Below are 16,601 nucleotides of genomic sequence, written 5' to 3'. Positions count from 1 at the left end.
GGGTGGTTAGCGGAATGTGGAGTCAGCCCATGGGGTGCCGTGCAGTGCTGTGCCATGCTGTGCCGTGTGCCGTGCTGTGCCGTGCTGTGCTGTGCTGTGCCGTGCTGTGCTGTGCTGTGCTGTGCCGTGCTGTGCCGTGCTGTTTAATGTGCGTGTGCTGTACCGTGCTGTACCGTGCTGTGCTGTACCGTGCTGTGCTGTGCCGTGCAGTGCTGTGCCGTGCCGTGCTGTGCTGTGCTGTGCTGTGCCGTGCAGTGCTGTGCCGTGCAGTGCTGTGCTGTGCTGTACCGTGCTGTGCCGTGCTGTGCTGTGCTGTGCTGTGCTGTGCTGTGCTGTGCCGTGCCGTGCTGTGCCGTGCTGTGCTGTGCCGTGCCGTGCTGTGCTGTGCTGTGCCGTGCTGTGCCGTGCTGTACCGTGCTGTGCTGTACCGTGCTGTACCGTGCCGTGCTGTACCGTGCCATGCTGTGCTGTACCGTGCTGTACCCGTGCTGTGCTGTGCTGTGTTGTACTGTGCTGTACCGTGCTGTACCGTGCTGTGCTGTACCGTGCCGTGCTGTACCGTGCTGTACCGTGCTGTACCGTGCTGTACCGTGCCGTGCTGTACCGTGCCGTGCTGTGCTGTACCGTGCTGTACCCGTGCTGTGCTGTGCTGTGTTGTGCTGTGCTGTACCGTGCTGTACCGTGCTGTGCTGTACCGTGCCGTTGCTGTACCGTGCCGTGCTGTACCGTGCCGTGCTGTACCGTGCTGTACCGTGCCGTGCTGTACCGTGCTGTGCCGTGCTGTACCGTGCTGTGCTGTGCTGTGCTGTGCTGTGCTGTACCGTGCCGTGCTGTACCGTGCTGTACCGTGCCGTGCTGTGCCGTGCTGTACCGTGCTGTACCGTGCCGTGCTGTACCGTGCTGTGCCGTGCTGTGCTGTGCTGTGCTGTGGCTGTGCTGTGCTGTGCCGTGCTGTACCGTGCTGTGCTGTGCTGTGCTGTGCTGTGCTGTGCTGTGCTGTGCTGTGCTGTGCCGTGCTGTACCGTGCTGTGCTGTGCTGTGCTGTGCCGTGCTGTACCGTGCCGTGCTGTACCGTGCCGTGCTGTACCGTGCCGTGCTGTACCGTGCTGTGCCGTGCTGTACCGTGCCGTGCTGTACCGTGCTGTGCTGTGCTGTGCTGTGCTGTGCCGTGCCGTGCCGTGCTGTGCCGTGCTGTACCGTGCTGTACCGTGCTGTGCCGTGCTGTACTGGGCTGTACTGGGCCGTGCTGTACCGTGCTGTGCCGTGCTGTACCGTGCTGTACCGTGCTGTGCTGTGCTGTGCCGTGCCGTGCCGTACTGTGCTGTGCTGTACCGTGCTGTACCGTGCTGTGCCGTGCTGTGCCGTGCTGTACCGTGCTGTGCTGTGCCGTGCTGTACCGTGCTGTGCGGTGCTGTGCCGGTGCGGACACTTACCGGGGACGTAGAGGAGGGCGGTGTCGGTGAGAGAGATTGACGCCGCGTCTGACAGATGGAGCATGTGTTTCAGGGCATCCGATGTCATCTGTGGCACCACCGGCAGGGCTGGGGAGGGTCAGAGGGTCAGATTGTTACCCCCCCCACACCTCCCCTCCCCTCCCTTCACCCTCCAGTACGGCACTGTGGGGGGCGGACGGGATGTGGCAGTGTGTGTGGGGGGGGGATGTGTGTGGGGGTGGGGGGGGCGTTGTGTCGAGGGGTTGTGGGGGGGATGTGTGTGGGGGGATGTGTGTGGGGGGGGATGTGTGTGGGGGGGGGGATGTGTGTGGGGGGGGATGTGTGTGGGGGGGGGAGGGTGTGGGGGGGATGTGTGTGGGGGGATGTGTGTGGGGGGGGGGGGGGGGTGTGGGGGGGGGATGTGTGTGGGGGATGTGTGTGGGGGGGGATGTGTGTGTGGGGGGGATGTGTGTGGGGGGGGATGTGTGTGGGGGGGATGTGTGTGGGGGGATGTGTGTGGGGGGGATGTGTGTGGGGGGGGATGTGTGTGGGGGGGATGTGTGTGGGGGGGTTGTGTGTGGGGGATGTGTGTGGGGGGGGGCGCTGTGGGAGGGGGTCGGGCGCTAGGTGTATGGGGGACTCACGTTGACTGGCGGCCTGGTCCAGTTGTGCGAGTCGGCACATGAGGTGGGCGGTTCTGGAGGGCGGCGGGCACAGTGCGACGGCCTGCAGCAGCCGGACATTACTGCGAGCTTGCTGGTTGTACTGGGGGTCCTGTGGAAGGAAGGGTCAGTCTGTGCCTCGCTTTCCCCCCCCACACACACCCCAGCAACAACCCCTCACACACCCACACAGCCAGCACACACCCCCTCACACACACCCCAGCAACACCCCCTCACACACACCCCCTCAGCAACAACCCCTCACACACACCCCAGCAACAACCCCTCACACACACCCCAGCAACAACCCCTCACACACACCCCAGCAACAACCCCTCACACACACCCCCCAGCAACAACCCCCCTCACACACACCCCAGCAACAAACCCCTCACACACACCCCAGCAACAACCCCTCACACACACCCCAGCAACAACCCCTCACACACACACCAGCAACAACAACCCCCTCACACACACACACCCACTCACACCCACAGCAACAACCCCTCACACACACACGCAGCAACACCCCCTCACACACACCCCAGCAACACCCCCTCACCCACACCCCGCCACACCTGGTTCCAGGAGCTTTCCGTATTTTCCAACATGGAAGTCTGTTCTTGGAATGGAACTGCTGGATCCGGCCACAGGGGGCAGATTCGACCCGGCCAACCTCTCCCTGCATCCAGCACCCCCCCCCCCCCTCTCCCTCCATTCCATTTCCCCTTCCCCTCTAATCCCCTTCCCCCACTCCCCCTCACCTTGTGTCGATGTGCGAGCAGTTTTCCGGCACACACCTCCCTGAGCGCCAGCTTCCACAGGTCCCGTTCACCTCGCAGGGTGGCCACAAAGGCATGTTTTTGCCCACGGACCCCCACCTTCAGACTGCCCCCCCGCAGGGGCAGCCCCGACACCGGCACTGCCGCCTCCACCTCCTGCCAGGGCACACGGCAGTGTCACGGCACACGGTACACAGTACACACGGCAGTGTCACGGTACACAGTACACAGCACACACGGCAGTGTCACGGTACACAGTACACAGTACACACGGCAGTGTCACGGCACACGGCACACAGTACACACGGCAGTGTCACGGCACACAGTACACACGGTACACAGTACACAGTACACACGGCAGTGTCATGGCACACAGTACACACGGTACACAGTACACAGTACACACGGCAGTGTCACAGCGCACAGTACACACGGCAGTGTCACGGCACACAGTACACAGTACACACGGCACAGCATCACGGTACACACAGTACACACGGCAGTGTCACGGCACACAGTACACACGGCAGTGTCACGGTACACACACAGTACACACGGCAGTGTCACGGCACACGGTACACAGTACACACGGCACAGCATCACGGTACACAGCACACAGTACACACGGCAGTGTCACGGTACACAGTACACACACGGCAGTGTCACGGTACACACGGTACACACAGTACACACGGGCAGTGTCACGGCACACAGTACACAGTACACACGGCAGTGTCACGGTACACAGTACACACGGCACACGGTACACACGGCACACGGTACACAGTACACACACGGTACACACAGCATGGCGTCAAGACACAATTGGAGGGGGGGGGTTCCTACCTCCACGTCCCGTAGTTGGGCGATCTCCCGGCACGGTGCAGTGCTGTCGGTGAGCAGGCTGAGTCGGTGGTTGGTGAGCAGCAGCCGGCCGGTGCCCAGGTTGGTCTTGACGGGCAGGGAGACCAGGGAGAGGATCTCACCCTCACGCAGAGACGCCAACACCTCGGACGGGCATCCCACCACACCCTCCTCACCACAAACCCTCCACTGCCTGTACATCCTGGTGAACATCCGCGCCGGTACACGATCCTGCCCTGCAACCACACACACGGTACACACACGGTGAGGCAAAACCACACACACACACACACGTCACATAAACACAGTACACACACACACACACTGCACACATGTTACACACACATACACGGCACATAAAACACGGTACACACATGCGGCGCACACACACATGGTACTCACACGGTACTCACACACACACACTACACACACTACACACGCACACACATGGCACACACAGACATTATACATTCTTGCGGTACACACACATACGGTACACACACACGCACACAGGGTACACACACAATCATGGTACACACACACACATGGTACCTACGCACACACGGTACACCCACATGGTAAACACACACACATGGTACACACACATGGCACAAACACACAAGGTGCACACACACAGTACACACACATAATACACACACACACAGTACACACATGACACACACACACTCATGTCACACACACATGGCACACACACACATGGTACACACTCATAATACACACAAACACATGCTACACACACACGGAACACACTCGCGACACACACACGCATGGTACACATATACACATGACACACACACACGACACACACACACATGGCACAGACACACAGCATGCACACACACACATGGTACACACACACATGGCACATAAACATGGTAAACATACATGGCACATCAACGCGACACACACACATGGCACACACACATGGCGCACACGGCACACACACAAGTGGTACACACACACAGGGTACACATGCACACACACACACGATACACACATGCACGTGGCACACACACACACACGGAACACACGCGCACACACACAGTACATACACAGGGTACACACAATACACACACAGGGTACGCACGCACACACACGGCACACACAGACATTACACACGCTTGCGGTACACACACATACGGTACACACACATGGAACATACACACACATGCACACAGGGTACACACACAATCACGGTACACACACACATGGTACCTACGCACACGGTACACACACATGGTAAACACACACACACTTGGTACACACACATGGTACACACATCACACACTCATGGCACACACACACGGCACACACACATGGTACCTACGCACACACGGTACACACACATGGTAAACACACACACATGGTACACACACATGGTACACACATCACACATACACGGCACACACACATTGTACACATTCATAATACACACAAACACAGGCTACACACACAGTACACACACACACGGAACACACACTCGTGACACACACGCATGGCACACACGTACACACGACACACACACACATGGCACAGGCACAGCACACATACACACAGCATGCACACACACACATAGTACACACACACATGGCACATAAACACGGTACACAAACATGGCACATCGACATGGTACACACACGCGGCACACACACATGGCACACACACAGGGCACACACACACGGTACACACACGGCACACACACACGGTACACACACGGCGCACACACACGTGGCACACACACATGGTACACACACACGATACACACATGCACATGGCACACACGCACACATGGTACACACACAACACAGTACACACACAAACAGGGTGAGGTAACAACACCGTACATGGTACACACACAGTAGAGTTGGGAGGTCATGTTGCAGTTGTATAAGACGTTGGTGAGACCGCATTTAGAATATTGTGTCCAGTTCTGGGCACCATGTTAGAGGAAAGATGTTGCCAAGCTTGAAAGGGTTCAGAGAAGATTTACGAGGATGTTGTCAGGACTGGAGGGTGTGAGCTATAGGGAGAGGTTGAGTAGGCTGGGTCTCTATTCCTTGGAGCGCAGGAGGATGAGGGGTGATCTTATAGAGGTGTATAAAATCATGGGAGGAATAGATCGGGTAGATGCACAGAGTCTTTTGCCCAGAGTAGAAGAATCGAGAACCAGTGGACATAGGTTCAAGGTGAAGGGGAAAATATTTAGTAGGATCGGAGGGATAACTTTTTCACACAAAGTGTGGTGGGTGTATGGAACAAGCAGCCAGAAGTAGTTGAGGCTGGGACTATCCCATCGTTTAAGAAACAGTTAGACAGGTACATGGATATGACATGTTTGGAGCGATATGGACCAAGCGCAGGCAAGTGGGGCTATTGTAGCTGGGACATTGTTGGCCAGTGTGGGCGAGGTGGGCCGAAGGGCCTGTTTCTACACTGTATCACTCTATGACACACATACACACACACACAAACACATGGTGAGGTAGCAAATGGTACACACACATGGACACACACACACACACACACACACAGTACACACACACACACACACACACACAGTGTACACACACACAGTGTACACACACAAAGTGTACACACACACAGTGTACACGCACACACACAGTGTAAACACACACACACACACAGTGTACACACACGGTGTACACACACACAGTGTACACACACACACACACGCACATACACACACAGTGTACACACACACACAGTGTACACACACACACACACACAGTGTACACACACACACACACAGTGTACACACACACACACACACACACACACACAGTGCTGGGGTAACTCAGCGGGTCAGGCAGCATCTTTGGAGAACGTGAATGGGTGAGATTTCAGATTGGGACCTTTCAGCCTGAATGGACGATTAAAGAATAAAGTTGGATTAGTTTAGTGTAGGCACAAGGAACTTCAGACTGATGGTCCTGACCTGAAACATCATCTCTCCTTGTTCTCCGGGGATGCTGCCTGACTCCAGCGTCTTTTATGTATTAACCAGCATCTGTAGATCCTTGTTTCTGCAATTACAGGCCATTCGGCCCATTGAGCAGGTGAGCCAGGAACAGGAAGAGCCCATTTTATGCTTTGTGCATGTCGTTGAGGCACGGAGAGAGGCCATTCGGCCCATCAGGGCTGTTGCAACTGGAAGGGAATATGTTGCCACTTATGGAGGCATCAGTCCCTCAGCTCTGCTCAAGGGAGTGGGCAAGGCCATTCTGCCCATCAAATGCACCTTAGCACTCAATGAAATCTCATGAACAGTCTCTCAAACACATCCCCCCCCCACGTCCTATCACCTTGGACCACGGCTTGGCTTGGGAACAGCCCTGCCCAGGTACATGGAGTAAAGTACTGGAGTAACTCAACGGCTCAGGCAGTCTGAAGAAGGGTTCCAACCCAAAACATCACCCATGTTCTCCAGAGATGTTGCCTGACCCGCTGAGCATCTGTGATTCATTGTGTCTCGAAATTGCAGAGTTGTAGTGTAACCCAGTCCATCATAGACCACACTCCCCACCATTGTAGACGTAGCCCAGTCCATCACACAGACTCCCCACCATTGACTCAGGAAAGCAGCCGACTTAATCAAAGACTTGTTCCTGTTCCACTCCGGTCATTCCTCCTTCTCCCCGCTCCTGTCCGGCAGAAGGTACAGAAGCTTGAAAGCGAGCACCACCAGACTCACGAACAGCTTCTTCCCCTCTTCTGAACAGTCCTAGCATAAACTAAGGTGTAGTCCTGATCTTCCAACCTACCTTATTGCAGATCTTGCACTTTTCCCTCGAACTTTTATTATACTGCTATATTCTGCACTGGTAGCTTTCTCTTTGTTCTACCTGTAGCACTCGAGTTTGATTTGATTGTATTCTTGTGCAGTATTATCTGATGAGTGGATAGTATACAACACATAAGCTTTTCACTGTTAAAAGACAAAGTGCTGGAGTAACTCAGGCAGCATATCTGAAGATCATGGAGAGGTGATTTTTGGGTGGATTGTGGTAGGGTGGGGGGGAGGGGAGAATGCTGGAAGAGAGGGGCAGAACATAGCCTGGGGAGTGATACACACAAAATGCTGGAGGAACTCAGTGGGACAGGCAGCATCTCTGGAGAGAAGGAATGGGTGACGTTTCGGGTCAAGACCAGACTGAAAGTCAGGGGCGAGGGAGACACAGAGATAAGGAACTGTAAGGTGTGAAAACGAGACATCAAAGGAAAATGTAGAATAGATAGAGCCGAACACCTCCGCTCGGTCCGCAATAACCAAGCTGACCTCCCGGTGGCTCAGCACTTCAACTCCCCCTCCCACTCCGCCTCCGACCTCTCTGTCCTGGGTCTCCTCCATGGCCACAGCGAGCAGCACCGGAAATTGGAGGAACAGCACCTCATATTCCGTTTGGGGAGTCTGCACCCCGGGGGAACTCATGAACATCGCATTCTCCCAATTTTGTTAGTCCTTGCTGTCTCCTCCCCTTCCTCAGCCCCCCTGCTGTCTCCTCCCATCCCCCAGCCTTCTGGCTACTCCTCCTTTTCCCTTTCTTGTCCCCACCCACCCCCCCCCCCGATCAGTCTGAAGAAGGGTTTCGGCCCGAAACGTTGCCTATTTCCTCCGCTCCATAGATGCTGCTGCACCCGCTGAGTTTCTCCAGCTTTTCTGTGTAACCTAGAATAGATCATTGTTACCTAGAAGGTGATAATGAAGCAAATAGAGATACTATGTCATTGGGGACTGGTGGGGGAACTGGGAAAAGGGAGGGGATGGAGAGAAAGGGAAAGCAACGGTTATTGGAAGATGCGGTATAATATAGATAAATGTCAGGTTATCCACTTTGGTTGCAAAAACATGGGGGCAGATTATTATCTCAATGGGGTTATGTTAGGTAAGGGGGAGGTACAGCGAGACCTGGGTGTCTGGTCACTGAAAGTTGGCGTGCAGGTACAGCAGGCAGTGAAGAAAGCTAATGGGATGTTGGCCTTCATAACAAGAGGATTTCAGTATAGGAGTAAAGAGGTTCTTCTGCAGTTGTATAGGGCTCTGGTGAGACCACATCTGGAGTATTGTGTCCAGTTTTGGTCTCCTAATTTGAGGAAGGACATCCTTGTGATTGAGGCAGTGCAGCGTAGGTTCACGAGATTGATCCCTGAGATGGCGGGACTGTCATGTGAGGAAAGAGTGAAAAGACTAGGCTTGTATTCACTGGACTTTAGACGGATGAGGGGGTATCTTATAGAAACATATCTTATATATTACTAAAAGTCTATTCTTGACCGATTTTGGCCATCTGTGCTGCGATTTCCGAGAGAACGCCGCCACCTACGGCCGTCATTTTTGGCCACCTTGCTCAGAGCCCCCCTCCGTCGTATGTGTGCCGAGGATTTTTCCCGTTGATTAAAAATGACAGAGATATTAGTGATTTTACAAAATTCCCCATTCTCTCTGCTGCCCCTGCTGGCGGCAGGGGGGAGGGACTATGAAACCAGGAAGTGGTGTGCCTTAATCAGTGTCTGCAAGCTGGAGGAAGGCAGAGGGTCACGTTTCTCTGAGCTGTGAATAACACTGAACACATGTCTACTCAAATGTAAGTGTCCTTAGTGGTTCTAAAACGCTTGCAGAATGTGTCTATTGGTTCTACAATACTTGCAGAATGCGTCTTTTTTGGTTCTAAAATGTTTTTTAGGTTCTCCCCGCTCTCCTCTTCCCCCCTTTCCTTCTCCTCTCCTCAATTCCTCCTCTCCCCCCCTCTCCCCTCCCTCTCCCCCACTCTCACTCTCCCCTCTCCTCTCCTCTCCTCCCCCAACTCTCCCCCCCCTCCCCCTCTCTCTCTCTCCCCTCCACCCCCTCCCCCACCATTCCTCCCCTAAACCCCCTCCCCTCCACACACCCCCCCCTACCCCCTTCCCTCCCACCCTCCCTCCCCCTCCCTACACCCCACCTCTCCCCTCCCCTCTCAGCACACCCTCTCCACCTCACTCCCCTCCTCCCCCCCCCCCCCTCCCCCTCTCATCTCCCCCTCCCCTCACTCTCCTCCTCCCCCCCTACCCTCTATCCTCTCCCTCCCTCCCCCCTAAACCCCCTCCCCTCCAAACCCCCTACCCCCCCCCACCCCTCCCCCTCCCTGCTCCCCACCTCACCCCCTCTCTCAGCACCCCCTCTCTCTCCCCATCACTCTCACCCTTTCTCGCTCCTCTCCCACCTTTCCACCCTCACCCATTCTCCCTCTTGTCCTCCTTTCCAACCCCCCTATCCCTCTTGCCCCTCTCCCTGTGTCTCTGTCTCTCTCTCTGCCTCTCTGCCCCTTCTCTCTCTGCCCTCACTCTCTACTCCCTCCCTCCCCCCCCCCCTCTCTCTAGATGAGACTGCATGTTGGGGGCTATGCGTCAGTAGATACGGTGGTTATGGGGTAAAAGGAGCAAATTAATAATATTAATATAATATCGAGGGGGTATTAGCGTGAGTGTGGGGGGGGGGGATAGTTAGTGTGTGTGTCGCTGCGTGCCGCCCCCCCCCCCCCCCACAACCGCACGTTGGGGGAACAGACCCACTGCACTTGGTCTAGTAAAATTATAAAAGGACTGGACATGTTAGATGCAGGAAAAATGTTCCCAATGTTGGGCGAGTCCAGAACCAGGGGCCACAGTCTTAGAATAAAGGGGAGGTCATTTAAGACTGAGGGGAGAAAAAACTTTTTCACCCAGAGAGTTGTGAATTTATGGAATTCCCTGCCACAGAGGGCAGTGGAGGCCAAGTCACTGGATGGATTTAAGAGAGAGTTAGATAGAGCTCTAGGGGCTAGTGGAGTCAAGGGATATGGGGAGAAGGCAGGCACGGGTTATTGATAGGGGATGATCAGCCATGATCACAATGAATGGCGGTGCTGGATCGAAGGGTCAAATGGCCTCCTCCTGCACCTATTTTCTATGTTCATACCGCTGGGGTGTAAGCTACCCAAGCGAAATATGTTGCTTTTCCAATTTGCGCTGGGCCTCACTCTGATAATGGAGAAAGCCCAGGACAGAAAGGTCAGATTGGGAATGGGAGGGGGAGTTAAAAGTGTTGAGCAACCGGGAGATCAGGTTAGTCGAATTGAGCTGAGGTGTTCAGCAAAACAATGGCAGAGCCTGCGCTTGGTTTTGCCGATATACCCACCTGGAACAGCGGATACAGTAGATGAGGTTGGAGGAGGTGCAAGTGCCTCACCAGACTGCTGCCTGGATTAGAGGGTTTAGCTACAGGGAGAGGTTGGACAGACTTGGATAGACACAAGGTGTTGGAGTAACTCAGCATCTCAGGCAGCATCTCTGGAGAACGTGGATGGGTGACGTTTCAGGTCGGGATCCTTCTTCAGACTGCAGTTGGATTGTTTTCTCTGGAGTGCCGGAGGTTATGGGGAGATCAAATAGTTTTATAAAATTATAAGAAACATAGATAGGGTCGACAGACAGAACCTTTTGGCCAGGGTGGAAACGTTAAACACTAGTTGCTTTAAGGTGAGATGGGGCAAAGTTTAAAGGAGATGTGTGGGGCATGTTATTTACAGTGAGGGGTGGGGACCTGTAATCTGCTGCCAGGGTGGTGGTGGCAGATACAACAGTGGTGTATAACAGCCTTTTAGATAGGCCCGTGGATATTTAGACCTTAGAATTCAGACTTTAGAGATACAGAGCGGATACAGGCCCTTCGGCCCACCGAGTCCGTCCCAACCAGGGATATAGATCAAGTACAGGCAGAAAAGATCAGTTTAATTGGAAATGGTGTTGTGCACGGACATTGTGGGCCGAAGGGCCAGCTCCTGTGCTGGACTGTGCTATGGTCTATGTTGGGGGCAGGGGCGGGTTGTGGGGAAACTAAACGCAGAGCCAGGCAGGGTGTGACTTGGGAATGAGTGGCACAGCAATGGGTTTAGGCCGGCTAAAGGGGGTGGGCCAGTAGGCCACCATGGTCAGCATGGACAAGGTGGGCCGAAGGGCCTGCTTCTGCACGTTAAACTCTGTGGCTTCTTACTGCTACACTAGTAAGCAGTAAGTATAGAAGTTGAGTATAGAAGTTGGGATGTAATGTTAAAAATGTTAAAATTGTACAAGGCATTGGTGAGGCCAATTCTGGAGTATGGTGTACAATTTTGGTCGCCTAATTATAGGAAGGATGTCAACAAAATAGAGAGAGTACAGAGGAGATTTACTAGAATGTTGCCTGGGTTTCAGCAACTAAGTTACAGAGAAAGGTTGAACAAGTTAGGGCTTTATTCTTTGCAGCGCAGAAGGTTAAGGGGGGGCTTGATAGAGGTCTTTAAAATGATGAGAGGGATAGACAGAGTTGATGTGGACAAGCTTTTCCCACTGAGAGGAGGGAAGATTCAAACAAGGGGACATGACATGAGAATTAAGGGACTGAAGTTTAGGGGTAACATGAGGGGGAACTTCTTTACTCAGAGAGTGGTGGCTGTGTGGAATGAGCTTCCAGTGAAGGTGGTGGAGGCAGGTTCGTTTTTATCATTTAAAAATAAATTGGATAGTTATATGGACGGGAAGGGAATGGAAGGTTATGGTCTGAGCGCAGGTATATGGGACTAGGGGAGAATACGTGTTCGGCACGGATTAGAAGGGTCGAGATGGCCTGTTTCCGTGCTGTAATTGTTATATGGTTATACACTGCTCAATCATTCACTGGTTCAATGGTGTTTATTGTGAGATGTCTCCAGGTATCCGCTGTCTGAAGTTCCTCCTCTCTGTGCCCGGGAGTGTGTGAGACCCACTCTCTCCGCTCTCCCTCCCATCGCGCTCTCCCCCTCCCTCACCCAGACTGAGCAAGGGTCCCGGCCTGAAACGTCGCCACACCTTTCCTCACCTGATCTGCTGAGTTCCAGCAGATGCCGGGATCCAGAGAAAGAGGGACTCAGCGGGTCAGGCATGGTATCACAATGTTGCAGGTTAGGGCCTGACCTGCTGAGTTCCTCCGGCACTTTGTGCTTTGCTCCGGATCCCAGCGCCTACAGTTCCTTGTTTACCGTGTGACCCGATCAGGGGAGGGGGGAGGGCAGGAGTGGGGGAGTTGGGGGGAGGTGGGCTCTGTGCTGGGCTGCGGGATGTTCCATCACTCCCCCCAACACAGGCAACGGCCCTAGGGCAGCGCCCACTAAACTGTCTCTACAACACCCTGCACTGTTGCAGTGCTGCATGCCTGGACTCTGAGTGAGGGAGCATGTCTGTCCGGGGCACCCCAGGGTGCTGTGCTGATCAGCACCTGCTGATATCCTGACTCACGCTGCCCTCTGGGGGTGCCACAGGTCACTGCATCTCCCAGAGAATATCTGACTGAAAAACAGTGTGGAAACAGGCCCTTCGACCCATCGAGTCCATGCTGACCAGCAATCCCTGTTCAGTAGTTCTCTGTTATCCCAGGTTCCCGCCCATTCCCTGCACATTCGGGGCAACTTTATCAAACCCCATTAAACTACAAACCCGCACGTCTTTGGGATGTGGGAGGAAACCAGTGCACGTGCACACTCCACATAGACAGCACCTGAGGTCAGGATGGAACCCTGGTTCCTGGGGCTTGGAGGGGGCACAGAGAGGGGCAGTGGGGGTAATGCCCCCTCACTCCGATGGCACGGCCGGGGGAGGGGGCAGAGGTCAGCGTGGCGTGGAGAGGTTAGTGGTTGTTGACGGCGGCACTCAGAGGTCAGTGACGGAAGCAGAGAGGTCAGAGGTCGTTGGTGCAGGCACACAGAGGTCGGAGGTCGGAGGGTTTAGTACGAGCTGGTTGATGGTTTATTTTTTTTGCTCTTTTTCCTCCTGGAGCTCCTCCTCCTCCTGGGCGTCTCTGCGCAGAGTGAGGGGAGAGCGGACAGGGGGTGAGTGGCCGGAGCCTGACCTCGGCACTGCCCTCCGACCCCTGACCCCCCCCGACCCCTCACCCTGGGGAGAGTGCTGACCCTCCAGATCTCTCCCCTTCTCCCCCAAGACACTCCCCCCTGCAGCCTCCAAACCCAATATCACCAGGGCTCCAGTCCGCTGGCAGCCCCTCTCCCACCCATATGCCCCCTCCCCCAAAGGCAAGGGGGCAGGGGCCACCACCACCTCCATACTACACACTTACTTGTAGACACATCTCCCCTTCACTGCCACTGTGAGGGGGGGGAGGGGGGGGTACAGCACAGATACAGGCAGAACGGGGGGAGGGGGGTCCCCGGACTTACACACAGCCAGCATGTCAGATGCAGTCTGCGGTGGCTGGAGAGGGGACTGGGGAGGTCACAGTCAGAGTGAACAGTGTGGAAACAGGCCCTTCAGCCCAACCTGCCCACACCGGCCAACATGTCCCAACTACACTAGTCCCACTTGCCTGCGCTTGGTCCATATCCCTCCAAATCTGTCCTATCCATGTACCTGTTTCTTAAACGTTGGGATAGTCCCAGCCTCAACGACCTCCTCTGGCAGCTCTCTCCATCCACCCACCACCCTTTGCGTGAAAAAGTTACCCCACAGGTTCCTATTAAATCTTTTCACCTTAAACCCTTGTCCTCTGGTCCTCAATTCTCCTACTCTGGGCAAGAGACTTTGTGCATCTACCCGATCCCATTCCTCTCTCTTTTGCACACCTCTATAAGATCACCCCTCATCCTCCTGTGCTGGATTGAATAGAGACCAAGCCTACTCAACCTCTCCCTATAGCTCACTCCCTCTGGTTCTGGCAACATCCTCGTAAATCTTCTCTGAACCCTTTCCAACTTGACAACATCTTTCCTATAACATGGTGCCCAAATCTGAACACAATACGCTAAATGCAGTCTCACCAACGTCTTATACAACTGCAACATGATCTCCCAACTTCCATACTCAATAGTCTGACTGATGAAGGCCAAAGTACCAAAAGCCTTTTTGACCACCACATCTCCCTGTGACTCGACCTTCAAGGAACCACGCACCTGTACTCCTAGATCCCTCTGCTCTACAACACTCCCCAGAGGCCGACCATTCAGTGTGTAGGGGTGAGGGGGCTGGGACTCACCGGCGGCAAGGATATCGAAGAGGCAGTCTGCCGTGATTGTGGTGCTGACCAGGCCAGCCGCCTGTGCCAGGGCGGTGAACTGCTGGCGGTCGAGGGGCCAGACGGGCAGCTCCAGGTCTCGGACGCTGTGTTCGGGCCGCGCGCGGTCCCAGTGCTTCTCCAGCACGCCGTGCAGCAGGCCCTTCAGCCCCTCTGTCTCCTGCAAGGCCCGCAGCTGCTCAGTGTTCATAGATTCCAGTGTCTGCCGCACCAGCTCCAGCGGGAAGAAGTCCATGTCGATCTTCTCTAGGCTCTGGAAGTCCAGCAGGGCGGGCACGGGCTGCCCCTGGCACAACCGCACTACCCCCCGCAGGTACAGGCAGGCTGCCCGTACACCCCCATCATCACCACCCACCCCCTCCAGCTCCCGTGTAATGTCCACCACCAGTTTGGTGTAGAACAGAGACACGCTCAGATCATCCAGAGGGGCACTGGGTAATGGTGGCAGGTACAGGCAGCGCGGCACAACGATGGGGTGTATACGTACTCCTGCAAACATGGGGGGGGGGGGAGACAAGGGGGGAAGACAGGGAGGAGGAGAGGGGGGGATGGGGGGCAGAGAGAGAGGGGGGGGAGAGGGGGGGAGAGAGGGGGGGGTGTGAGAGAGAGGGGTGGTGAGAGGGTTGGGAGAGAGGGCGGGGGTGGTGAGAGAGGGTAGGAGAGAGATAGGGGGGAGATGAGAGAGGGGGAGAGAGAGGGAGTGACAGGGAGAAAGACGACAGGCAGAGGGAGCAGGAGAGGATGAGTGTGGGGGAGTGAGAGATGGGGCAGAGGGGGAGGGGAGGGAGGGGGAAGAGAAAGGGAGAAGGAGATGGAGAGAATTAGTGAGGGGAAATGTCCATTCAATCGCAGCCTTCCCTCGCCACCACCCAGCCCCTCACTCAGCTGCACCTCACCCTCTCTGCTGTTTGCCCCCTCCCCCCGTACAGGCAGACCACCCCCCACCCTCCACAAAACACACCTACCAAGATGTGATAGGGCGGCATAGAGTCACACTGCCTGACCCTGGGGGGAGTGTGTGGGGAGGACAGTGGAGAGGCCTGACCCTGGGGGGACACACCCACACCCGGGGGGACAGTGGAGAGGCCCCACACACCCCCCATGGTCCACACACCAGGGGGCACCCCACACTGCCCCCTGCACACACCCCCCCACTGCCCCAGAGGTGGATACACACCACACACCCCCCACACCCGCACAACTGTTGCCCACACGGCCACTCACCAGCGGGGGGGTGAGAGGCGACACCCCAACCCCCCACACCCCCACTGTTGCGGCCCCCCCACACCCCCCACGGCTGGGCTCCCCCACATCCCCCCACTTGCCCCACACACCCCACACCGCCCAACACCCCCACACTGCCCCACACACCCCACACACACCCCACACCCGCACACCCCCACCACCCCACACCCCCCACCACACTGCCCACACACCCCACACCTGCCCCACACCCCCCCACACCCCCACCCCACACACCCCCCCTGTCATCGCACACCCCCACACCCCAACACCCCACACTGCCCACACACCCCACACCCCACACACCCCCCACTGCCCCACACACCCCACCAACCCCCACACACACCCCACACTGCCCCACTGAAACACCCCCCACTGGCCCCAGAGGAGCCCCACAGCTGCCCCGCACACCCCCACACACCCCACACACCCACACTTCCCCACACACCCCACACACCCCCAACCACACACTGTGCCCACACACACCCCACCCACCCCACACACCCCACACTCTTCCCCACAC

General features: G+C 55.9%; 1 protein-coding gene across 1 annotated transcript in view; it reads right to left on the bottom strand.

Moving 5' to 3' along the window:
• Positions 1-16,601, bottom strand: part of LOC129707574 (DENN domain-containing protein 3-like) — a 31,250-nt gene that overhangs the window by 2,414 nt on the left and 12,235 nt on the right. Inside the window, exons 9-13 of the mRNA XM_055652722.1 lie at positions 14,798-15,325; positions 3,727-3,980; positions 2,863-3,036; positions 2,078-2,207; positions 1,138-1,541 (exon numbers count right to left, since the gene is read on the bottom strand). Coding sequence (XP_055508697.1) covers positions 1,138-1,541; positions 2,078-2,207; positions 2,863-3,036; positions 3,727-3,980; positions 14,798-15,325 — 1,490 coding nt within the window. The remainder of the gene's footprint in view (positions 1-1,137; positions 1,542-2,077; positions 2,208-2,862; positions 3,037-3,726; positions 3,981-14,797; positions 15,326-16,601) is intronic.

Source organism: Leucoraja erinacea, chromosome 21 (assembly GCF_028641065.1).
Source record: "Leucoraja erinacea ecotype New England chromosome 21, Leri_hhj_1, whole genome shotgun sequence".
Classification (NCBI taxonomy): domain Eukaryota; kingdom Metazoa; phylum Chordata; class Chondrichthyes; order Rajiformes; family Rajidae; genus Leucoraja; species Leucoraja erinaceus.
The sequence above is the reverse complement of the archived record's forward strand: the minus strand, read 5'-3'. Positions and strand labels throughout refer to the sequence as shown.